At 35.6% G+C, this 21230-nt stretch overlaps 1 protein-coding gene across 8 annotated transcripts in view; it reads left to right on the top strand.

Moving 5' to 3' along the window:
* Nucleotides 1-21230, top strand: part of TBC1D32 (TBC1 domain family member 32) — a 204315-nt gene that overhangs the window by 30450 nt on the left and 152635 nt on the right. For 7 of the 8 annotated variants that reach the window (XM_045057971.1, XM_011282635.4, XM_045057970.1 and 4 more), the window contains 8 exons: nt 1652-1720; nt 4164-4289; nt 7059-7137; nt 7263-7366; nt 7459-7520; nt 8117-8261; nt 12372-12431; nt 19587-19677. In XM_045057971.1, coding sequence (XP_044913906.1) covers nt 1652-1720; nt 4164-4289; nt 7059-7137; nt 7263-7366; nt 7459-7520; nt 8117-8261; nt 12372-12431; nt 19587-19677 — 736 coding nt within the window. The remainder of the gene's footprint in view (nt 1-1651; nt 1721-4163; nt 4290-7058; nt 7138-7262; nt 7367-7458; nt 7521-8116; nt 8262-12371; nt 12432-19586; nt 19678-21230) is intronic. The other variant, XM_045057969.1, reaches the window with a different exon arrangement.

Here is a 21230-nt window from a genome sequence, read left to right as displayed (position 1 = left end):
ATGGCATCTTCCAGAAATGGAGAAAAAAGGCCAGTGAGACTGAAGCCTGACTGGCAGAGGGAAGAATTGTATGACCGTGTATCAAAGAATCAGGGGCCCAGATCATGTAAGTAAATTCCCTATATTCTGAATAATGTGAGAGGTCTTTTTGTGAGGTTGAAGTAAGGGAAATTAATGGATTTGATTTATAACTTTGAAAAGCTCCATCTGACTGTTGCTGGAGAATGGATGGTGGTGTGGCGTAGGATGGGATGAGTCAAAGCAAGGAGACTGGTTAGGATGAACTGAAGTGGTCTAGGCTAGAGTCGATGGTGCTTTGGTTTAAGGTTTTAGCAGGGAAGTGGTGTGGGGTAGTTGGAGTTAAGGTTTGTGAAACTTGGAGATTATCTTTTGGAACTTAATAATATTGGATATAGGAAGTGAGAAAGTGAAGAGCCAAGATTGATTCCTATTTTTAACATACATTTTTTTTTAATTGTATAGAAAGAGCCTGAACATGAGTTGGGGAGAGGGGCAGAGGGAGACAGAGGGAAAGAGAGAGAATCTTCAGCAGGCTCCACACTAAGTGTAGAGCCCTATGTGGGGCATGATCCCACGGCTCTGGGATCATGACCTGAGCCGAAATCAAGAGTCGGATGCTCAACCCACTGAACCACCCAGGTGCCCCGACTCCTAGTTTTGATCTAAGTACAAAATCTGGATGGGGGGTAACCTCGTTTAGGAGGATGGAGAAGTTTCAGGAAGGAGCAGGTTTGGAATAAAATATTCTGTCTTGGACATGTTAAGTTTGAGATGCCTATTAGACATTCAAGTGGAAATGTTGAAAGGATAATTATATATAACTTTGGAGATGAAGTAACTGATAAAAATTTGAGTCATCATGATGTACTTAACTGGAAGAGAAAGAGTATACATAGCAAAAATGTGGATGGGAATCTGAGTTCTGATAACTTTGTGACTTGGAAAAGTTATTCAACCTTGGTTTTCATATTTCTCCTGTTTCAGTCATTGTGAATTTATATCATATAGGGCTTGTTACATAAAAGATAATAAATGACAGCTATAATTTTAATGGCAGTTTTATTTTTAGATGATTATTTTAGGTATTAGTCATATTTAAACTGCCTTCATCAAGAAAAAGACCCTTTCCTTTTCCAACATAGCTTATGGTCTATTATAAACTTTTTTCTAGATGGAGACTTTTACCTCAGGAATTTTTCACCAAAAAGGAGGCCTGGAGAAAGGCTTAAGAAAAGTACAGGAAAGCAAAGGAACCAAAATATTCAAGCAGCATTGTAGCTATGCCTAGGGTACTAGCAGTGCCTTCTTGTTTTATCTTACTGTTTCATTCATTTCACATTTCTGGGCACAAAATATCTTGGCTTTACATCTTTTGAATCTTATGTTCTACACATTGAAGTTGCTCAGCAAATAATAATTTTCAGATATGTGTAGTACACTGTTCTCCTGAGACATTCAGTTCCCATTTAAATGCCTTGGGAAACAAATTCCAAGTTTTCTGCCAAGTCAGAATAGATCACCCCCTTTTCTTGCTCAGAATGCATTTTGTGCTTGGAGTTATATTAAAAAATAGTTTATAGCAGTACTTCTAAAAGTCTACTAAATGAATGTTTTGTCAATTGTGTTACAGAGTTACAAATTTTGTCAAGGAAAATTACAATTGATTTTAGACCAGTTGGAGCCTGGGCAACCTAAAGAGGTAAGTTTAAAGGGTAGCTATCAAGTTTAGTCAGATATATAATATATATAATATATTTAGTCTCAGTTAGACTGTTTCTCTTGAGGATAGGTGTTTATTATCTTGATGCTCCTAGACTGATAACCCTGCTAGACTTTCCAGTCTTGAAATAAGAGGTCACAGAGTAAGGGAGGCTCTCAGAGAATTTTCATGGTTTGTAGGAGGAAATTTTTACATCTAGTTTCAGTTTTGAAGGGATAAAGTTATAAGTGGTTGTCCCCCAAATTGTTCTTTCACTGTTGCTTTGTGTGTAATATTTTAGCGATTTCTTTGAGGAAAAACTATCTTCATTTAATGTTCCTTCTACTTCTAGAAAATGTGAGCAACCTTCACACGTGTTCATTGATTAGAAAAAGGATTTTAATGTTTAGTTTTTGAGAGAGAGAGGGAGACTGAAAGTGGGGGAGGGGCAGGGAGAGGGAGAGACAGAATTGGAAGCAAGCTCTAGGCTCTGAGATGTCAGCACAGAGCCCTACATGGGGCTCAAACCCACGGACCGTGAGATCATGACCTGAGCCGAAGTCGGACACTCAACCAACTGAGCCACCCAGGCGCCCCAGAAAAGGGATTTTAAAGAAGCAGTTCTATTGAATTGTGCCTGTTTATATGTTAAGACTATATAAATTACTATTTATCAAGTATTATTTTGTTAAGTCAGTATGAAATAGAAAATAGTCAACTTTTCATATTAAACTAAATGAATAGTTAGGATTTACTCCCACTGATGTTTTTTTTTAATCACATAATAATTTTTAGCATTTCACCTTCTGGTTTGTTTTCTAGATTCCTAGTAAATGTTTCAAAAGATATTAGAAATGAGGCTCGACTTTTCTATAACATCTTATTGTCTTCAGTTTAAGTGGATTACTTGGAAATTTATACTTGTTCAGAAACATTTATTATGCTTCTGCTAGTAGTAAGTTCTTTAAAAATTTTTTTTAAAAATGTTTGTGTATTTTTGACAGAGAGAGAGAACATGAGCAGGGGAGGGACAGAGTGAGAGGGAGACACAGAATCCAAAGCAGGCTCCAGGCTCCGAGCTGTCAGCACGGAGCCTGACGCAGGGCTCGAACTCACAGACCATGAGATCATGACCTGAGCCGAAGTCAGATGCTCAACCGACTGAGTCACCCAGGTGCCCCTAGTAGTAAATTCTTAATGGGATTTTGTCCTAAAAATTAACTGAAAAGGAGAAATTAAAGTTTCTGAAATCATTCCTAAGTCCCCCAATCCCTATTACAAATACAGTTGTATTTAGGAGTTCTTTCATATGAATATATAGACACTTTAAAGTGCGTGTATATTCTGTCTTTTTCACATAAAACTTGATACCCTGATTTAAAGGGTCTGGTTTCCTAAGCTTGGCCCCTACTGCTCCCTCCTGCCCCTCCCTCTTCCCCTTTTTTAAACCACTAGATTTCACTTATTTCAGCAGGGGAAAGAACCAGATTTTGAGGAATGAGTTGGAATCAGTGAGTTATTATTCACTAATTGGAGAGTGGTGGGGCAGAAGCCATGTTCCATTTCTGATTGGAGAAGGGCTATTTTCCACTGTTGTCCTTTGGGTCATACTGTTTTGAAGGAACTCTGATTCATTTTTGAGAAGAATGATTAAGAAGTAAGCTTTTTGTGACAATACAGAAATTCAGTTTTGCATCACATTGCTTTCTATCTCAGTGGTTTGAAGGTCGGAAAATGTGGTATAGCATCAAAAACTAGTCCAAATTGTTTTGTGAGAATTGTTCCTATATTCTGGAATGGAGATGCTTCACTAGGGGCATATTAGGCTATTTTTAAATTAAGGCCCCCAAATTATAGGACCACCTATGGGTGTCTACTTTAGTAAGGGAAGTCTGTGGAACAAGGCCATTGGAAAACCTTGCTGTGATGATTCAGATTCGGCCACCATTCTTCATTCACTTAGATATAGGACCTAGAATCTCACACAGTTATGTTTTAATTTTTGCTTTACGTAAAATTAACAACCTATTTTTTTTCTGTTTAACAGTTTAAAAAAATCAGTTCTCAAAATTGTTTTGTAAAAGAACCTTTGATTTTCAGTAGTTGGCTCTTTAAAACAATTATCTAGGGGCGCCTGGGTGGCGCAGTCGGTTAAGCGTCCGACTTCAGCCAGGTCACGATCTTGCGGTCCGTGAGTTTGAGCCCCGCGTCAGGCTCTGGGCTGATGGCTCAGAGCCTGGAGCCTGTTTCCGATTCTGTGTCTCCCTCTCTCTCTGCCCCTCCCCCGTTCATGCTCTGTCTTTCTCTGTCCCAAAAATAAACATTGAAAAAAAAATTAAAAAAAAAACAATTATCTAGATAAGACTGCTTTTCAATTTTTAATATTTGGAGTATTGGTAGTGTTCCAGTGGCTGGGTATTAATAAAAGTCTTTTAAATTATAGGTGAGATATGAAGCCTTGCAAATGTTATGTTCAGCTCCGCCATCTGATGTCCTGAATTGTGAAAATTGGACCACTCTCTGTGAAAAACTGACAATGTCTCTTTCAGATCCTGATCCTGTGTTTAGTGTAAGGAAATGCTTATGGAAACATATACATTTTTAAAGTTTATTTATATTGAGAGAGAAAGAGTGCGAGTGTGTGCAAGTGGGAGAGGTGCAGCGAGAGAGAGGGAGGGAGAGAATCCCAAGCAGCCTCTGCACTGGCAGTTCCATGTGGGCCTGAACTCACAAATCACAGAGATCATGACCTGAACCAAAGTCAGGCGCTTAACTGACTAAGCCACCTATCTGGGTGCTCCCTATAGAAATGATCTTTTAAAATTTGTTTTCCCACCATTCTGTAAGCAAATGGAATTATTATTTTAGTAGTAGCTCTAATACTCATAGAATTTCAATTCCAGCTTTTGAGTTGTGAAGACTTTCTTTAAAGCATTGACTTAACTCTTTTATGATTAGAATGATCACTGTCACATTCCACTGCCAAATAATAATATAGGTACTTTGTGCATTTTGTTTTATAAAGGGATATCCAATTTGTGTCTTGTTTTTGAGTTAAGAAAAATATTTTAAAAGATTATTTAAAGCATTTTTGAAAGAATTGATGACATATGAAAATTTGCATTTAAAATGATCAGAATTTATTCTCACTGAATCATAAGCATGTTTCTTATGGATTTAAGTGTTTATTTAGAGATTGCTTAATTGCTTAAAAAGAAAAGAAAACTAAAGCCAAGTTTAGAAGATAATTGAGATGAATCATAAAGCAAATATAGAAAATTCCAAAAATTATAAAATTATGAAGTCAGAGAAATGATTGAATGTAAAAAATGATTCTCCTATAACTTCTCAGAAATGCTATTACATGAGTAAGATCATATTAAAAAGTATAGTTCTATTGGTAATATCGATAATGTGACTTAAAAAATTCTGCTAGGGGCATCTGGCTGGCTAAGTCAGTACAGCATGCAACTCTTGATCTTGGGGTGGTAAGTTCGAGGCCCACACTGGGTGTAGAGATTACTTAAAAAAATAATAAAATCTTAAAAAATCCGGCTATATCCCATATCACATTTAAATGCAAAGTAGGTTTAGAGGGTCTTTTTCTTAATTGATGTATCAGTGAAGAAAAATTTTGCTTTAAAATTATTATGGTGTTTTGTACAAAATTAAAGATATTAGCATGAGGGTTAAAATGTACTAGCTGTTCAACAGATACGTATTGATTACCAACAATGTGCAGCATTCTAATCTAGATGCTGGAAACACACTGACCAAGACATTAGTCTCCGCCTTCATAGAACTTACATTCTACTAGAGGAGTGGGACAGTAAGCAGTTATTAAAAAAAAAAAAAAAACTGAATACATTTATCTGTTGAAAATCATACTCTTCCATCAATGAAGATATAATTATACTGGTCAACAGGAGTGGTTTGGAAACAGAAGTGGTTTGTTGATTTTTATGAGGGGGGAAAATGTGTTCCAATTACCTAATACCCAAATGTAGTTCAGCTTTACTGACACTAGATGATGCAGACTTCTGTAAAAACTCAATGATCCAAGAACTTTGGAAGGGAAAAAGACTTTTCAGGGTCACTTTTAACATTTCAAGGCTTTCTAAAAGGAAATGAAATTGTTAATTTCTGTGTATTTTTTCTTAACAAAGAATAGTGGTCAGGCAAATTTCCTTTAATTATTTAAAAAATTACATAATAATATTTATAAACCATGAATATCCTAATGGGTCAATATAAGTGGTTTTGTTTAGCTATTACAGATTATTCACAAGAGTGTTGTCGATACTTAAAATTGGAAGAAGTTGTTATAGAGGGGAGATGGTAATAGAACCAGTCATTTTGGAGTAGAAAGTAAGGCATGGCATTCTTTTCATTTTGAATTTATGTTTGATCCAAACTCTTGATTGGATTCTTTGATTCTGTTTCTTCATTTCCAACTCTAAAGGACTCTTCCATGTAATTTAGTGAAGCCTATAGTGTTTAAAAAGTGTGACAGATACTTATCAGTTGCTGCAATTATAAAAATAAACTTTCCAAAGTATTTAATATCCTGTGTTCAGTAGGAATTCCTTTGGGTTATTAGAGACTTTAGTCATTTGGGTAACCTTTTTTTTAAAAAAAGTAAATTATCCTAACATTTGATATAGGCAAGGTCATTCCCCCCCATCCCTCCCACCCCCAGACTAGAACACTTGAGGAAATTTTATGTTTTTATGTAATGGGACATTGAATTTCACTATTAGGATTAATTTCATCACAGTATTAAAGTTGGCATAATTAAAATGATAGCTATTATTTTAAAGTACCTACTAGGGCCAAGTACTTTCTAGCTACATCTATTATCATTTAATTCATTTACCTTGTGATAATTTCTACTTTAAGTTCTAATAATGTATATTTTGAAAATGTGTTAAATAATACTTTTCTTGGAGATAGGCAAAATATTGGAGTCCTAAATGTCTAATTACTGAAACTACCTATGTAAGCAATTAAAAAAAAAACAAACAAACCAGCAAATGTTGGATTTGGAAAGGAGAATGGTTGTTGTTGTGATTGTTGTTGTTGTTGTTTTTAACCATTTAGTACTCCTGCTGTTGTCTGAACATTGTACCTTACTCTATCAAACCTCACTCTTTCTCCATCCATGTATTTTACTTTTTACTGACCAACATAAGATTGTGCTTTTACTTAAAGGTACATTCCTACTCAGATTTCTGAAAGGTTTCTATTTATTTTCTAAGTTTTTCACTGTGTGAAAAGTGTTTTTTTCATCTCCATTCTATTATAAGAATCTCTGATACAAATCTTTTCATTTTCATAGGACCGGATTTTAAAATTCTATGCACAGACATTTACTCTTTCACCATTACATATGACCAAGGAAATTTATACAAGCTTAGGTATGTTTATTAGATTTTTTAAAAGGCATTTTCCTTTATTTGTGCTTAAGAAAGTGGATAGGAAATAACTTTTCAGAAAACACTGCAAATGAATGATGTAATATATTTTTAATTTTTCTTTTCAGCTAAATATTTGAAGTTATACTTTCTTTCTAGAGAAAATCATATTCCTACTCTGTCAACTGGTATAGATATAAGTAATCCTAATGTGATCTGCTTACTTAAAAAGGTATTCACTTGCTATATGCTTTTATTTTTGTTTGAATAGTTCTATATTTAAGAATTCTAATTTTTTGAGAATTGTTACATACTGCTTTTCAGGTTCGTCTTCTAAATGAATATCAGAAAGAGGCTCCATCTTTCTGGATTCGTCACCCAGAAAAGTAAGTCCCCTAATTTATGTCAATATGAAATATAGGAGTGTTACTGTCCCTTGTGCATTACAAGGAGAAAGAATAGAGACAGTCTTAATTGACTTATGTAATTGGGGAGGGATTAATAAAGTTTAGCTTTTCATATTTTGTGCTTAGCTATATGAATGGCTCTTTGCAAATACCATTTTACACCATTTATTTATTACAAAAAATCTGAATGAGGATGTTGTAGCCTTGTTTCCAATTCTTTTATTATTAGTCTTTGCTACTTTGGACAAGTTCCGTAAGTGGTCTTTAAAGTTTTTCCTTTCAGTTCTAAAAGTTTTAATAAGGTTGTAAGAGCCAACTGTTGAGTCTAAAAAGGAAAGTTAAGTTTGGAGAGCCAGTGTTGAAGTAGAAACAAAAGTTTTTTTAAAAAGCAGGAAGAAAATTGGGTGTGAATCCCATTTGCTAAAACATAAAAAAAAGTTTTTTTCTAAAAATTTTCACCTTATTGTTCCATAAATAGAAAATAAATCACTGTGTGTGTGTGTGTGTGTGTGTGTGTGTGTGTAATAGCATTTGTTTTTTTTTTTTCTAAAACTGTTTTATTCCCAAACCTTAAGGTATATGGAAGAGATTGTGGAGAATACTTTGTCCTTATTATCCGTTAAACATGATCAGGGCCATCTTGTCTCACAAAAGATTTTGGATCCAATCTACTTTTTTGCATTGGTTGATACCAAAGCTGTGTGGTTCAAAAAGTGGATGGTAAGGAAAAATGGAATATTTGTCTACTTTTTAGTGCATTGCTGTATTGTGTCAAAGAATAACTAACATTCCAGTTTTTACTATTTATAAGAGTTCTAATCACTTTTACATGTTAACTCACTTAACTCTTATAACAATTTGTGAGATATATGGTATTACTACCCCATTTTACAGATGTGGCAACTGAAATATGGAGAAGTAATTTAAGATTGTTTACCTAGTAAGTGACAGAGCCAAAATAGGATTTTATTTTTTTTTTTGAAATATAATTATTTATTTATTTATTTTTTTTATATATGAAATTTATTGACAAATTGGTTTCCATACAACACCCAGTGCTCATCCCAAAAGGTGCCCTCCTCAATACCCATCACCCACCCACCCCTCCCTCCCACCCCCCATCAACCCTCAGTTTGTTCTCAGTTTTTAACAGTCTCTTATGCTTTGGCTCTCTCCCACTCTAACCTCTTTTTTTTTTTTTTTTTTTTTCCTTCCCCTCCCCCATGGGTTCCTGTTAAGTTTCTCAGGATCCACATAAGAGTGAAACCATATGGTATCTGTCTTTCTCTGTATGGCTTATTTCACTTAGCATCACACTGTCCAGTTCCATCCACGTTGCTACAAAAGGCCATATTTCATTTTTTCTCATTGCCACGTAATATTCCATTGTGTATATAAACCACAATTTCTTTATCCATTCATCAGTTGATGGACATTTCGGCTCTTTCCATAATTTGGCTATTGTTGAGAGTGCTGCTATGAACATTGGGGTACAAGTGGCCCTATGCATCAGTACTCCTGTATCCCTTGGATAAATTCCTAGCAGTGCTATTGCTGGGTCATAGGGTAGGCCTATTTTTAATTTTCTGAGGAACCTCCACACTGCTTTCCAGAGTGGCTGCACCAGTTTGCATTCCCACCAACAGTGCAAGAGGGTTCCCGTTTCTCCACATCCTCTCCAGCATCTATAGTCTCCTGATTTGTTCATTTTGGCCACTCTGACTGGCGTGAGGTGATACCTGAGTGTGGTTTTGATTTGTATTTCCCTGATAAGGAGCGACGCTGAACATCTTTTCATGTGCCTGTTGGCCATCCGGATGTCTTCTTTAGAGAAGTGTCTATTCATGTTTTCTGCCCATTTCTTCACTGGGTTATTTGTTTTTCGGGTGTGGAGTTTGGTGAGCTCTTTATAGATTTTGGATACTAGCCCTTTGTCCGATATGTCATTTGCGAATATCTTTTCCCATTCCGTTGGTTGCCTTTTAGTTTTGTTGGTTGTTTCCTTTGCTGTGCAGAAGCTTTTTATCTTCATAAGGTCCCAGTAATTCACTTTTGCTTTTAATTCCCTTGCCTTTGGGGATGCGTCGAGTAAGAGATTGCTACGGCTGAGGTCAGAGAGGTCTTTTCCTGCTTTCTCCTCTAAGGTTTTGATGGTTTCCTGTCTCACATTTAGGTCCTTTATCCATTTTGAGTTTATTTTTGTGAATGGTGTGAGAAAGTGGTCTAGTTTCAACCTTCTGCATGTTGCTGTCCAGTTCTCCCAGCACCATTTGTTAAAGAGGCTGTCTTTTTTCCATTGGATGTTCTTTCCTGCTTTGTCAAAGATGAGTTGGCCATACGTTTGTGGGTCTAGTTCTGGGGTTTCTATTCTATTCCATTGGTCTATGTGTCTGTTTTTGTGCCACAAAATGGGATTTTAAATGATAATTCATTTGACTCTCTTAACCTGAATGACCTAACTAAAATCTGTTCTTTTTTTAGTCTAAAAACTTCAGATTTTTTAAGCAGATGTGGTAGAACATGAGTTCAGTGTTCATTTTTCTCTGACTTCGGATATTTTCAGACATACCTCCTTTCATTTGCTTCCTCCTGAACCTACAATTTGGAGAATGTTTAATGCCTGAATTCTGGTAATTTCCAGTGGAGCTCATCACTATTCTGGAACTGAAATTAATTTTAAAGATCCTTATACTGTTACCTCCCTCATCTGCTGTGGAATGAGTTGTCTGTCTGGCAGTAGCGGCAGCAGTGTTGGCTTATTATTCTCACATCTTTGTCCCGCTAAGTTTGTCTGCCAGGCATTATGTATTTGTTGCTGTGGCGAAGGGAAAGGGATGGGGCCGTGACTTGCCATGACGAGGAGCAACGTGTTTATTTACTGCTCCATACAGTTTGCACATTACTTAGTTGATGGCTTATTTTTATTTTTGTTTTGCCTTTTGTTATGTAAACTGTATAATGCAATTAACCCAAACAGTTCTGTCCAGAGCTTAGCCCTTACCTGGCTTATAAAGTATGTGTTTGATAAGTGTTTGCTCAATTTAATTGACTTGAACCCTTTATGCCTTACATCTGACACTTTATTCTTAATTTTTAGTTATCAAATTATACCTTTATTATAGAAAGTATACAAAATATGTAAAAGCACATATTGAATTTCTACAACACAGGGATAACTATTAAGATTTTGGTTTATGTAGTTACATTATATACACTTTTAAATTTATTGGTTTAGATCTTTAACAAATCTTATTCTGTTAATACATTTTTTCACTTAACATATTTTATTGTCAGTACTTGATTCTCAAGGGTATGCAGCAGATCACAGAAACACTAACCAACAGAAAATTATATATATATATATATATATATATATATATATAAAAATTAGCTCCTGTGTTCTAGTATTAATGAAAATTCATTACATTATGCTACACTCATCTCAGTCAGAGGTTGGCAGACTTTCTAAAGGGACAGACAATAAATTTTTGGTTTTGTGGACTGTACTGTCCCTGCACCTATTCAATTCTGTAGTAACCCCAAAGCATCCTTAGACAATATATAAATGAATGGATGTAACTATTCCAATAAAACTTTATGTACCAAATCAGGTGGCAGCTGAACTTGGCCTGGGAATGTAGTGTAGTGACTCTGGTCTAAGGGATGCACTATGAGGATTTCTTTTCAGAACATAGTCAAAAGTAGGAGTGCTGATTCATAGGGGCACATGTACCCCAATGTTTATAGCAGTGCTTTCAACAATAGCCAAATTATGGAAAGAGCCCAAATGTCCATTAACTAATGAGTGGATAGAGAAGATTTGGTTTATATATATGATGGAATACTACTTGCCAATGAGAAAAAATGAAATCCTGTCATTTGCAACAACGTGGATGGAACTGGATAGTATTAAGCTAAGTGAAATAATTCAGTCAGAGAAAGATATGTTTTCACTCATATGTGGAACTTGAGAAACTTAACAGAAGACAGTGGGGGAAGGGAAGAGGAAAAAATAATTTCAAACAGAGAGGGAGGCGAATCATAAGAGACTCTTGAATGTGGAGAACAAACTGAGGGTTGATTGCGGGGGTGGGGGAGGGAGGAAATGGGTGATGGGCATTGATGAGGACACTTTTGGGATGAGCACTGGGTGTTGTACGTAAGGGATGAATCACAGGAATCTAACCCCAAAACCGAGAGCACACTGTATACACTGTATGCTAGCTAACTTGACAATAAATTTTAAAAAATATAATTTATATTATATTTAATATAATTTAATAACATTTATATTTTCCCCTTTGTGGAAAGCATAAAAAGTATGTTTTAATCCCACTATATTTAGTTCTAAGGAGATAATTATTTTTTTGGCACTTTGAATTATTTAAAATACATGATTGGCAGAAAGTGATTAAGATACTATTGCTTCAGAGCATTTCAAGCTTGGCAAATTTCTGCATATGTAGATAGTACAGTATCCTTCATTGTGATGGTTGTGATCTTCCTCACCCAGGCTTTTGTGTCTTTCCTTTCCTTCTGATATGTGTGTTGATAATGGTTTTAAAGTAACAACATGGAAACTGGTTGCAGTTGAGGGATAGAATATTTTTCTACTTGTCTGTCAATAAATGATCTACGGTTCTTTTCATACCATTTGCATTCTGGTAATTGCTATGCTCATAATCCATTGTACATAGAAAAACCTATTTTGTACTGATTACAATAATTTCAAACTGTTATTGGTAATTCATGTTATTGGAAATGATTCGGGAAAAATAGACTTTGAGTGGTATAGCTTGAATATTAAATATCATTTTCTCCTAATTTTAGCATGCATATTATAGCAGAACTGCAGTACTAAGACTTCTTGAAAAGAAATATAAATCTTTGGTAAGTCTGTTTCTGTCCTTATGTTGAGAAATAATATCACAAAAAGATACATGATGTAATAAGTTGAATGTGCAAAGTTGATTGATAATTTATCTTGGATGACAAAATAATCCCCCCCCTTTTATAAATGTTTATTACGAGAGAGAGCATGCATGTGTGTGTGAGCTGGGGAGGGCCAGAGACAGAGGGAGAGAGAATCCCAAGCAGGCTCCATGCTGTCCGTGCATAGCGTGACACGGGGCTCGAACCCATGAACCATGAGATCATGACCTGAGCTGAAATCAAGAGTTGGATGCTTAGCCGAATGAGCCACCCTGGCACCCTGAAGCAATTCCTCTTTTATGTGATTTTTTTTTAAACTACCATTTTGTGACATATAAAAGGATAAAAGTATAGAATTGAGTAATAGGATAACATTTAGAAAATACATAATTACGTCGTAAATTGGGATGCTAACAAGCAAGGTGAAACAAGCCCTATTTTTAAGTATTGTGACTTAATTCAGGTCCGGTATTTGTAGGGGAGTTAGTTCTATAAAATATACCCATGCTCTGGACTGAAAGTTGTATTAAAAACTCAGAATGATATGTGCTTTTGCATTTACAAAAATTAATTCAAGTTACATCAAATAAAAACTAAAACTATAAAATATATTAGCAAAATGTTCCACATTTATTGCTATCAGTGGAATAATGTGTAAAGACTTTGAAAATAAATCAAGTCTAATAACAAACATGAAATGTGAAATTTATTAAAATACTTTAAAAGTTCTAATAGGACTTTGAAATGATAAATATGATTTATGTAGTTAGAATCTTGAGTTTAAAAGTTAGGAGAAGGGAAATGGTCCTAGAGTTGTGAATTTCTGGGTGAATGCAGTAGAGCATAAAATGAAAAAAGAAAACTTGTTTTGTGTTTGAGAATCAAGAGAATTGAGTTTCAGAAGGGAGAGAGAGGGATGTTGAATAGAACAGGAGTTTATTTGTAGAGGTAATAAGTGTTTAAAAATGTTTAATGACTTGAAATAAAATCCTTCCACGTCTCCTTTCCCTCCCATTCCCATTTTAAATGAAAATTTGTTGCCATATGAACACAAACTGATCTTGTTAAAATAGAGAAAGGGGGAAAACCCAATGATTCCCCTCTCCCTATAATTCATTATTGCTGTCATAGGGGCTTGGGTGGAAATATTGCAAATGTTAATTATAGATTAACTTTTCAAATAAGGAACAGATTTTTAAGAGTTAATTATGCCATAATCAATTTTTAGTCTGAAAATAGTTACTTTATTATAAACAACTTACGTATTTTATCAACTGAATCAAGTATTTCTTGTACATAATTGGTCAAACTTGCATGAGATTCCAACTTAAACCTCATATTCTCTTAAAAACCTTCCTGAACCTACAAAATATGTAAAGACTGTGTGTGTGTGTGTGTGTGTGTGTGTGTGTGTGTGTGTGTGTGTGTGTAAGTTTTAAAGCAAACATGGCCCAACTTTTGAAAGGAAACCTTGGGGAAAATGGATACAAGATCTATCTCCACTTTTCAGAATTGAGGATCAGATTTTGGACATCTACAGTGGAAACTTTAAGACCACTCCATGCATTTTCCTTTTGCTTTGTAAGAGTTCCTTGCGTGAGGACTTGAGTCACAGCAGCCTGCTTAGCACGATGTCCTGCTAAAGCATTTCCTTTAGCTTCTCCTCTGTGCACTCTGATAACATTTTCTACAACAGTGGAATATCTGCATTGTCTAGTAGAGTGGCCACTAGATATATGTGGCTACTGAAAACTTGGAATGAATTTCAGGAACCCGAGAAGCTGGGTATTTTTAACTTTAATTGTAATTTAGAACTAATACATGGTTAGAGGCCACTTGATGTAATTCTATTCTATTCTATATTTATGACGTTTATGAAATTTTTAGTAGGTAGTGTTAGACAACACAATTTATGTATGTGCTGTTGATTTTTAAGAGCTGAGAAAATTGAGAACTTTATTTCCATAGCATTGTAAAGTCATGAACTAGTTGAAAAACATTTGGTCTATCAGCCCAAATATTTAATCTTTTATTTTTAATATCTTCATTCTTTGTCCAGTCTACCCTGAAGTGCATAGCTTTTGAAATGGCTTTATGTAGTGTATTTCCTTTTTTTCTTGCTCTCTCAAAGTCATTTAAAAAATATTGACAGGTTATTTAAATTCTCCCTGGGTTTTTCATGTACACTGTTTTTTAACCTCCCTCCATCTTATGGTTTAGCAATTAAGGCTGGTATGTGTTTGATAGTACAGGAGAATAAGTATCAAATAAAATCCTGAATTTTACAGCAAATTTTTGTTTTCCTGGAGTTTAGGAAAATCATTCTTTATACCCTCAATTTGACTCTTAAACTAGACTCTTAAACAAGACTATTGTTTAAATTTTCCTACTATAAATTTGTATAAATTTTGTATAAATTTTTCCTACTATAAATTTGCTTTCTGCTTCAGTTTAAAGGGGATATTATATAATGTGGTTGTTTTCTCTCCTGAGCATGTGCCTTTTTTTGTTTTGTTACCTTTTTCTAAATAATAAATGGTGCAATATTTAAGAAGCAAGGGGAAAGGGGAAGGAACAGACGTGGGTGGTGAAGATAAAGCTGGGTAGGGATGGGCGCTGGGAGGATGGATTTCTGAAGGTTTGAATGGAAGCGAACTAAATAGCCTTTTTGAAAGACCATCTTGGAGATTATATTTTGAGTTATCAGCTGAGGAAACTGACTAGGTTTTGCTCTTTTGTCTCCTATTTTAGAGCTGCTCTGAAGTATTTATTTTGTCATGTCAGAAATTACTCATACTGGTATTGTTGTAAGTCATTTTTGGTTGTTCCTGTTTACCAGGGTCTGTGTAAGAGCTAGGATTGTAAGAATAAGTTCATCCAGGAAGTAGGAGTTCTATCAGAAGGAGGTTGAAGCTTAAATTTAGACAAACATGAAACACACTTTTGCCCAAAAGTTTATGAATGATGTCTCAGGTTCTGATAAAGCAGAAGCTAGTGAGAACTATATACGACCAGTTACATGAATTGACAAGTTGGAGTATCCTTTTGAAATTTTTGTAGGATTCCCAAGGCAATTTGACTAGTTGCTTTTGCATGAATTTGTTGCTGGTAGCCAGGAATCTCAGGGCTGGCTTGGATTTGATTCACTGGATTAGAGACTTCTTAGACTATCCCTCCTTCTGTTCTCTATGGAACAGTCTTTTGTATATTCAGTAGATGCAAGATAAACCAAAATAAAACAGGAGTTAAGACTGTGTAAATAACAAAAGTAAAGCAAACACAGAAGAATAAGCTGGTTAATAGCATAAATATTTACCAAATGGTGCCCCTGCAAAACAAAAGCTACTTTCTATAAAGACTTATGTCATAAATCTTAAGATAACAAATAATTTAGCAATGAATACTCAATGAAGCAAGTCTGAGCTCAGATTGTTGAGGCCAACTCACATAGTCATAGATCTGAAGGACTATCAGAGTTTGGGACTCAGGGGGGCCCAGTGAACATTCTTTATCTGGGGATCCCGTAGAATGCCACCAAGTGTGAGCCTTCAAGGTAATCTGCATGGAAGCACTAGAATTGTCAAGGATTAAGACTGCTGTTGAATATCTGAAATAACACATAAAGGCAAATTTATTGCTTAAGTTAGGCAAAGCAGATTTTTAATCTTCCAAGGTTTTGGGGAAAGCTTAGAACTCAGAAATTGGTAGACTTTCAGAGGTGAGAGTAGTTCATACCAGCAGTGGAAGGATGGCAGCTCAGGTGAGATTGTTGCTGACCAAACATATTTCCTGGAGTGTGTCTCTTGTTAGCTCATTTTGCAGCAGCAAGGGGCTAACACTGATGGGTTGGATTTCAGAAATATATTTTTCAGATGTGTTGACATGTATTGATTTACAAGGTTTTAAACTTGTTATTCCAGATACCTGTTATCGTGGGTTATATAGATTTGTCATCAATTTGCTAAATAAATTTAAATTCGGTTATGATGTTTATTATTTGTGGAACAATCAGCTTTTTACTAGGATTATGTGGAAATTTTTTGTTCTTAATGAGTAGGTGTTATCCTGGAAAAGAGAAGGGGTGTGGTTAAGGTTGTGGCAGGAAAATATGTCAGGGCGGCAGAATAGCATGTTTAAAGGCTTAGGCTTAGGAAAACACAAAGCACATTTAGAAACTCTACATATTTTGTGACTGGACACAGGAAATTTCCTGAAAGTTGGTTCTCTGGATGCTAATTTAAGTAATGATGTTGTTTGAAAATCGCTTGGATATTTTAAATTGGGACTGTGACAGTTGATGTACTCATGCCTGGGGCAGTGTGTAATTCCATAAAAATAGACCTATTTAAGGGAAATCTTTAGTCGTTTTCCTTTTAGAAGTACAAGTGTTGAGTTTGTTGTAAATGTCTGTTCACAGTGTTTCAGCTTTAACTGTGTTGATTTAGTGAGGTTTTGAGTGCATTTGCTTTTGATTAATTGGTCATTGGTCATATGTTGAATTGACTTTTGGTGACTGAGTTTTACAGAGGTAGATGTATTTCTGTGTTTGTGCATGTGTGTATGGCTGGGATGGAGGTATCCAAGAAGAATGAAACTAATGTCTGATCTTAGTTTTTCTATATAACATGTCAAATTTAGGAGATTGGCTTTTATATTAGAGCCACTGATAGGTTAAGTACTCAAGTGACATTATATTAGGGCTTTGGAAAATTTTGAAAATGGGTTGAAGGTGCTAGATGAAGATAGAGAAATGTTGACGCAAAAAGACGAAGAAGATTCATCCAAGCAAAAGATGAACGAAATATGAGTTTAGGCTGTGGCAGCATGAATTGGGTTAAATATATGGACTCGGGAGTACTATTGTTTTTATTTTTATTTTTTATTTTTTTTACATTTATTTTTGAGAGAGAGGGAGAAGAAGGAGGAGGAGGAGGAGGGGAGGAAGAGGGGCAGGAAGAGGAAGAAGAGGGGCAGGAAGAGGAGGAAGAGGGGCAGAAAGAGGAGGAAGAGGGGCAGAAAGAGAGAGACAAAAGAATCCCAAGCAAGCTACATGCTGTGAGCCCAGAGCCCGATGCACGGCTCAAACTCAGGAACCATGAGATCGTGACCCGAGCTGAAATCAAGAGTCAGATGCTTAACTGACTGAGCCACCAGGCACCCCAAGTACTGTTATTTTTAGAATATAGGGTTTAGAGGACTTGTTTTTTAAAATAGGGGATGGGTAAGGACTTCATTGAGTGATTAATATCATTCATTAAGAGAAGTAACACAGGAGGAGGAAAATAGGAAGAATTTGGGGAAAGGTAAAACTTTAGATTTTATACAAGTTTGAGATCGAGATTTTCAAGAGGCAGTTTCATTTTGATCTGGATCTCTAAAGTTTGATTTAGATAAGACAGATAGATATCGGAGGAGGTCCACAAGACCACCCCTCAGATTTGATGATATCCTGGAGGACTAGTAGGACTCAACGTATAGTTGTACTCTCAGCTATGATTGTAACAGAAAAAGTATGCAAAGAAATTGACATAGGGAAAAGGAGCTTTGGGTGAAGTCTGGAGGATACCAACCTTAAGCTTCCAAGAGTTCTTGCTCTGTCCCCCACAGTGGAGTCCTGATGTGACTCCACTTAATTCATCCAGCATCATTATAATAGCTCATGTGAAATGTCCTCCAGAGACACTCATTAAAGACTCTGCCCCCAACCCCTTTTTTTTAAATTGGGGATTGATCATGTAGGTATCTTTTGCCTAGCATATATCAGGATTTCAGACTCCCAGAAGGAGAGCAGGTGTTGAGCATAAATCTCATTGTTTGTACACACTATTTAGGTACAGAGAGCCCTTCTTATCAGTTCTTGGAATTTCCTCTTGAGATAACCTCCCGGATGGAGTCAGGGTCCAACTTTGCAAGCAGGCATTTCTTACAATGGAAGTCCTGCCATATTAACTCCTTTCTGCATAAAACTGAGGCCATACAAATGTGACTGGGAAATCCATCAATTCATTGACACCACAACTATGAACTTGCCTCTGTCCACACAATCTTCATCTTTTTTCCCATTGAAAACTCAGTCCTTCCTTCCCCTTAGGTTCTGTCTGCTTGTCTCTTAGATACATTTTTTCTATCCACTCTCCTCTGTCTCTCCTGTATAGTCAAACTCTTCTTCTCTGCTGGCTTCTTCCAATAACATCTAAGCATGATCATACCCTTCTAACTTGAAAAAGAATTCAGTGTTGACTCTAATTTGTACACCAAAGGTTGCTATATTTTTTTTATTCCTTCTTTACAGCCAGCCTTCCTGAAAATGAAAGTTATACTAACTGCCTCTACTTTGTTCGTTCTTTTTTCTTTTTTTTTTTTTTTTCCATTACAGGTTGGCTTATTCCCCAAACTCTCATGAAACTGATCTTTTCAGGGTCATCAACAATCTCTTTATTGCCAGTGTAACAATTATTACTCCTTATCTCATGGTGGCCTCCATTTTGAGAACTAGAATGAGAGGACATGTACTGGAAGTGGGTACATCCAGGGGAAAGGGGAGGGGATTTGAAAAAGTTTATGTGGGGAGAATGGGAGAAGGAGGTAGAATGGAGACTCCTAGGAGAATGACTGGGTACAGTACAGGCTGGAAATCATTTTCTGTTATCATTGTTCTTTGAATTATAAGATTTTTCTTTATCAGTTTTCATCAGTGCTGGTATCCGAGATGGAAGTGAAGGCTTGATCTAGTTCATATTTTGCTGGTGTGATAGGAAGACAAGTCTCAAAGGCAATACCTGTAAGGGGTATTGGCAAGAGTGTTCTTAAAGTCATAGTCACAGAACTTTTGCATCTCTCACTATGAAGTATGTATCTATCTTTGTCCATTTACACTGACATTATAGCAATATTGTTGGTCTTCAAGTATTTTTGGTGTTTTCCGGAATGATGCCATACTTAAAATGTAAGTGGGGAAGTTGAGCTTCTGTGGACTGGAAAAGTATTATTTTAAATACTTCTGTTAAATATTTTTCTCAGCATATTTTTATAACCTTGATTAACTTTTTTTTTTTTACTACTTGAAATTGGGGGCTACAAATTTCTAGAATTAATAAGTTATTATTTTATTAGATAACTACAGCAGTTCAGCAGTGTGTTCAGTACTTTGAGTTGTGTGAGGCCATGCAAATCGATGAGATTTTGGGTCATTCAAAGCATTGTGGTAAGTATTGTTTTTTTCTGTTACATACTTTTAAAAATGACCTCTTAGCTTAGTAGCTTAGTAACTTATTTTTAATGGTTAGTAGCATAGTAAATTAGACCACTTCTGCTAATATAAAATATTTTCACAAATTTAAAAACTACATCACAATGATAATTTTAATTTCCAATGTGGAGCTGTTATCGATGTTCTTCAGATAAGAACTTCTTATCTGAAGTTCTTCAACTTATGCTAGAGTATATATATGTCCTAGTCTGTTACACTGCAATAATATACTGCTTATTCTTTCCTCTGGTATAGTAGTAATTTATTTGTCCTTATGTATTTTAGGAGGAGGAACATTTCTGTAAAATATTGTTTTATTATTAGATAACCCACCCTGTGATTCCTCTCTGCTTATCCTCTGTCTGAGCTATAAAATACCCTAGATGTGTATTATGCTAAGCAAAATTAGAGAAAGACCAACATTATAAGACTTCACTCATATGAGGACTTTAAGACACAGAACAGATGAACGTAAAGGAAGGGAAGCAAAAATAATAGAAAAACTGGGAAGGGGACAAAACATAAGAGACTCTTAAATATGGAGAACAGAGAGTTACTGGAGGGGTTGTGGGAGGGGGAAAGGGCTAAATGGGTAAGGGGCATTAAGGAATCTACTCCTGAAATCATTGTTGCACTAAATGCCAACTAATTTGGATGTAAATTACAAAAATAAAAATAATTTAAAAAGTTAAAATGCCCTAGATGTTTCATAATCTGGCCTTAATTGCTCTATTGAATCTCATCTCAGGAATAAAGTGAATATTCTTTTATAGTCAGATTTTTCTGCATACCAATGTCTATACACTTCTGTTAATCTTTTATCATTCTCTTATGTTGCTTCTCTAAGCAGATAGTACTCTGAGAATATGAAGATCTTATTTTTTTATCTTCAGGTAAATTCTATAACTCAAGCAAGAAAAAATGGTCAAAGACCTGTAATTAGTGGGTTTCAAAAACTAGCATTTTGTACTAGAGGAGGAAGTACAGGAGCTAGAATTTATTCTTCAAGAGAAGGAAAAAGATAAGTTTCTATAAACCTCTCTCCTTTTAAATTTATGTATTTAAAAAATTTCTTGGTATTAAAATACTCTAGGGCTTTTTTTTTTTTTCTCTCCCTACTATCTACCAGGACATCATGAATTTACTCTCTTCCCTATCTAGTGAAGACCTGGGATGCTTCATGTCCCACCCGCTCCCACCATTTCTTTCAAAATCCTTGCTCTTTTCTCTGAGTTTCTTGTCTGCAGTTGCTTGTCTTTAGATCAGTTCTGTCTTTCATCTTCTTTGGTCTTCAGGAAATTGAGCAGACAGCATTAGTGATATAATTAGTGCACATACATACTTTTCTAACCATAGCTACTATGTTTATTGCATCCTCTTAGATTTTCTTTCTGCAGTGTCCATAATAGTTATTGCAAGCTTTTGCCAGTTTTATCATGGGCCCTGCTCTGCTCTGGCCTACTTTTCTCTCAAGAGGAGACCTTGCATCCCACTTCACTAAGAAAAGC

The sequence above is a fragment of the Felis catus genome, chromosome B2 (genome assembly GCF_018350175.1).
Source record: "Felis catus isolate Fca126 chromosome B2, F.catus_Fca126_mat1.0, whole genome shotgun sequence".
NCBI classification, from domain to species: Eukaryota; Metazoa; Chordata; class Mammalia; order Carnivora; family Felidae; genus Felis; species Felis catus.
Note: the sequence above shows the minus strand (reverse complement) of the source record. Positions and strands in the feature narration are given on the sequence as shown.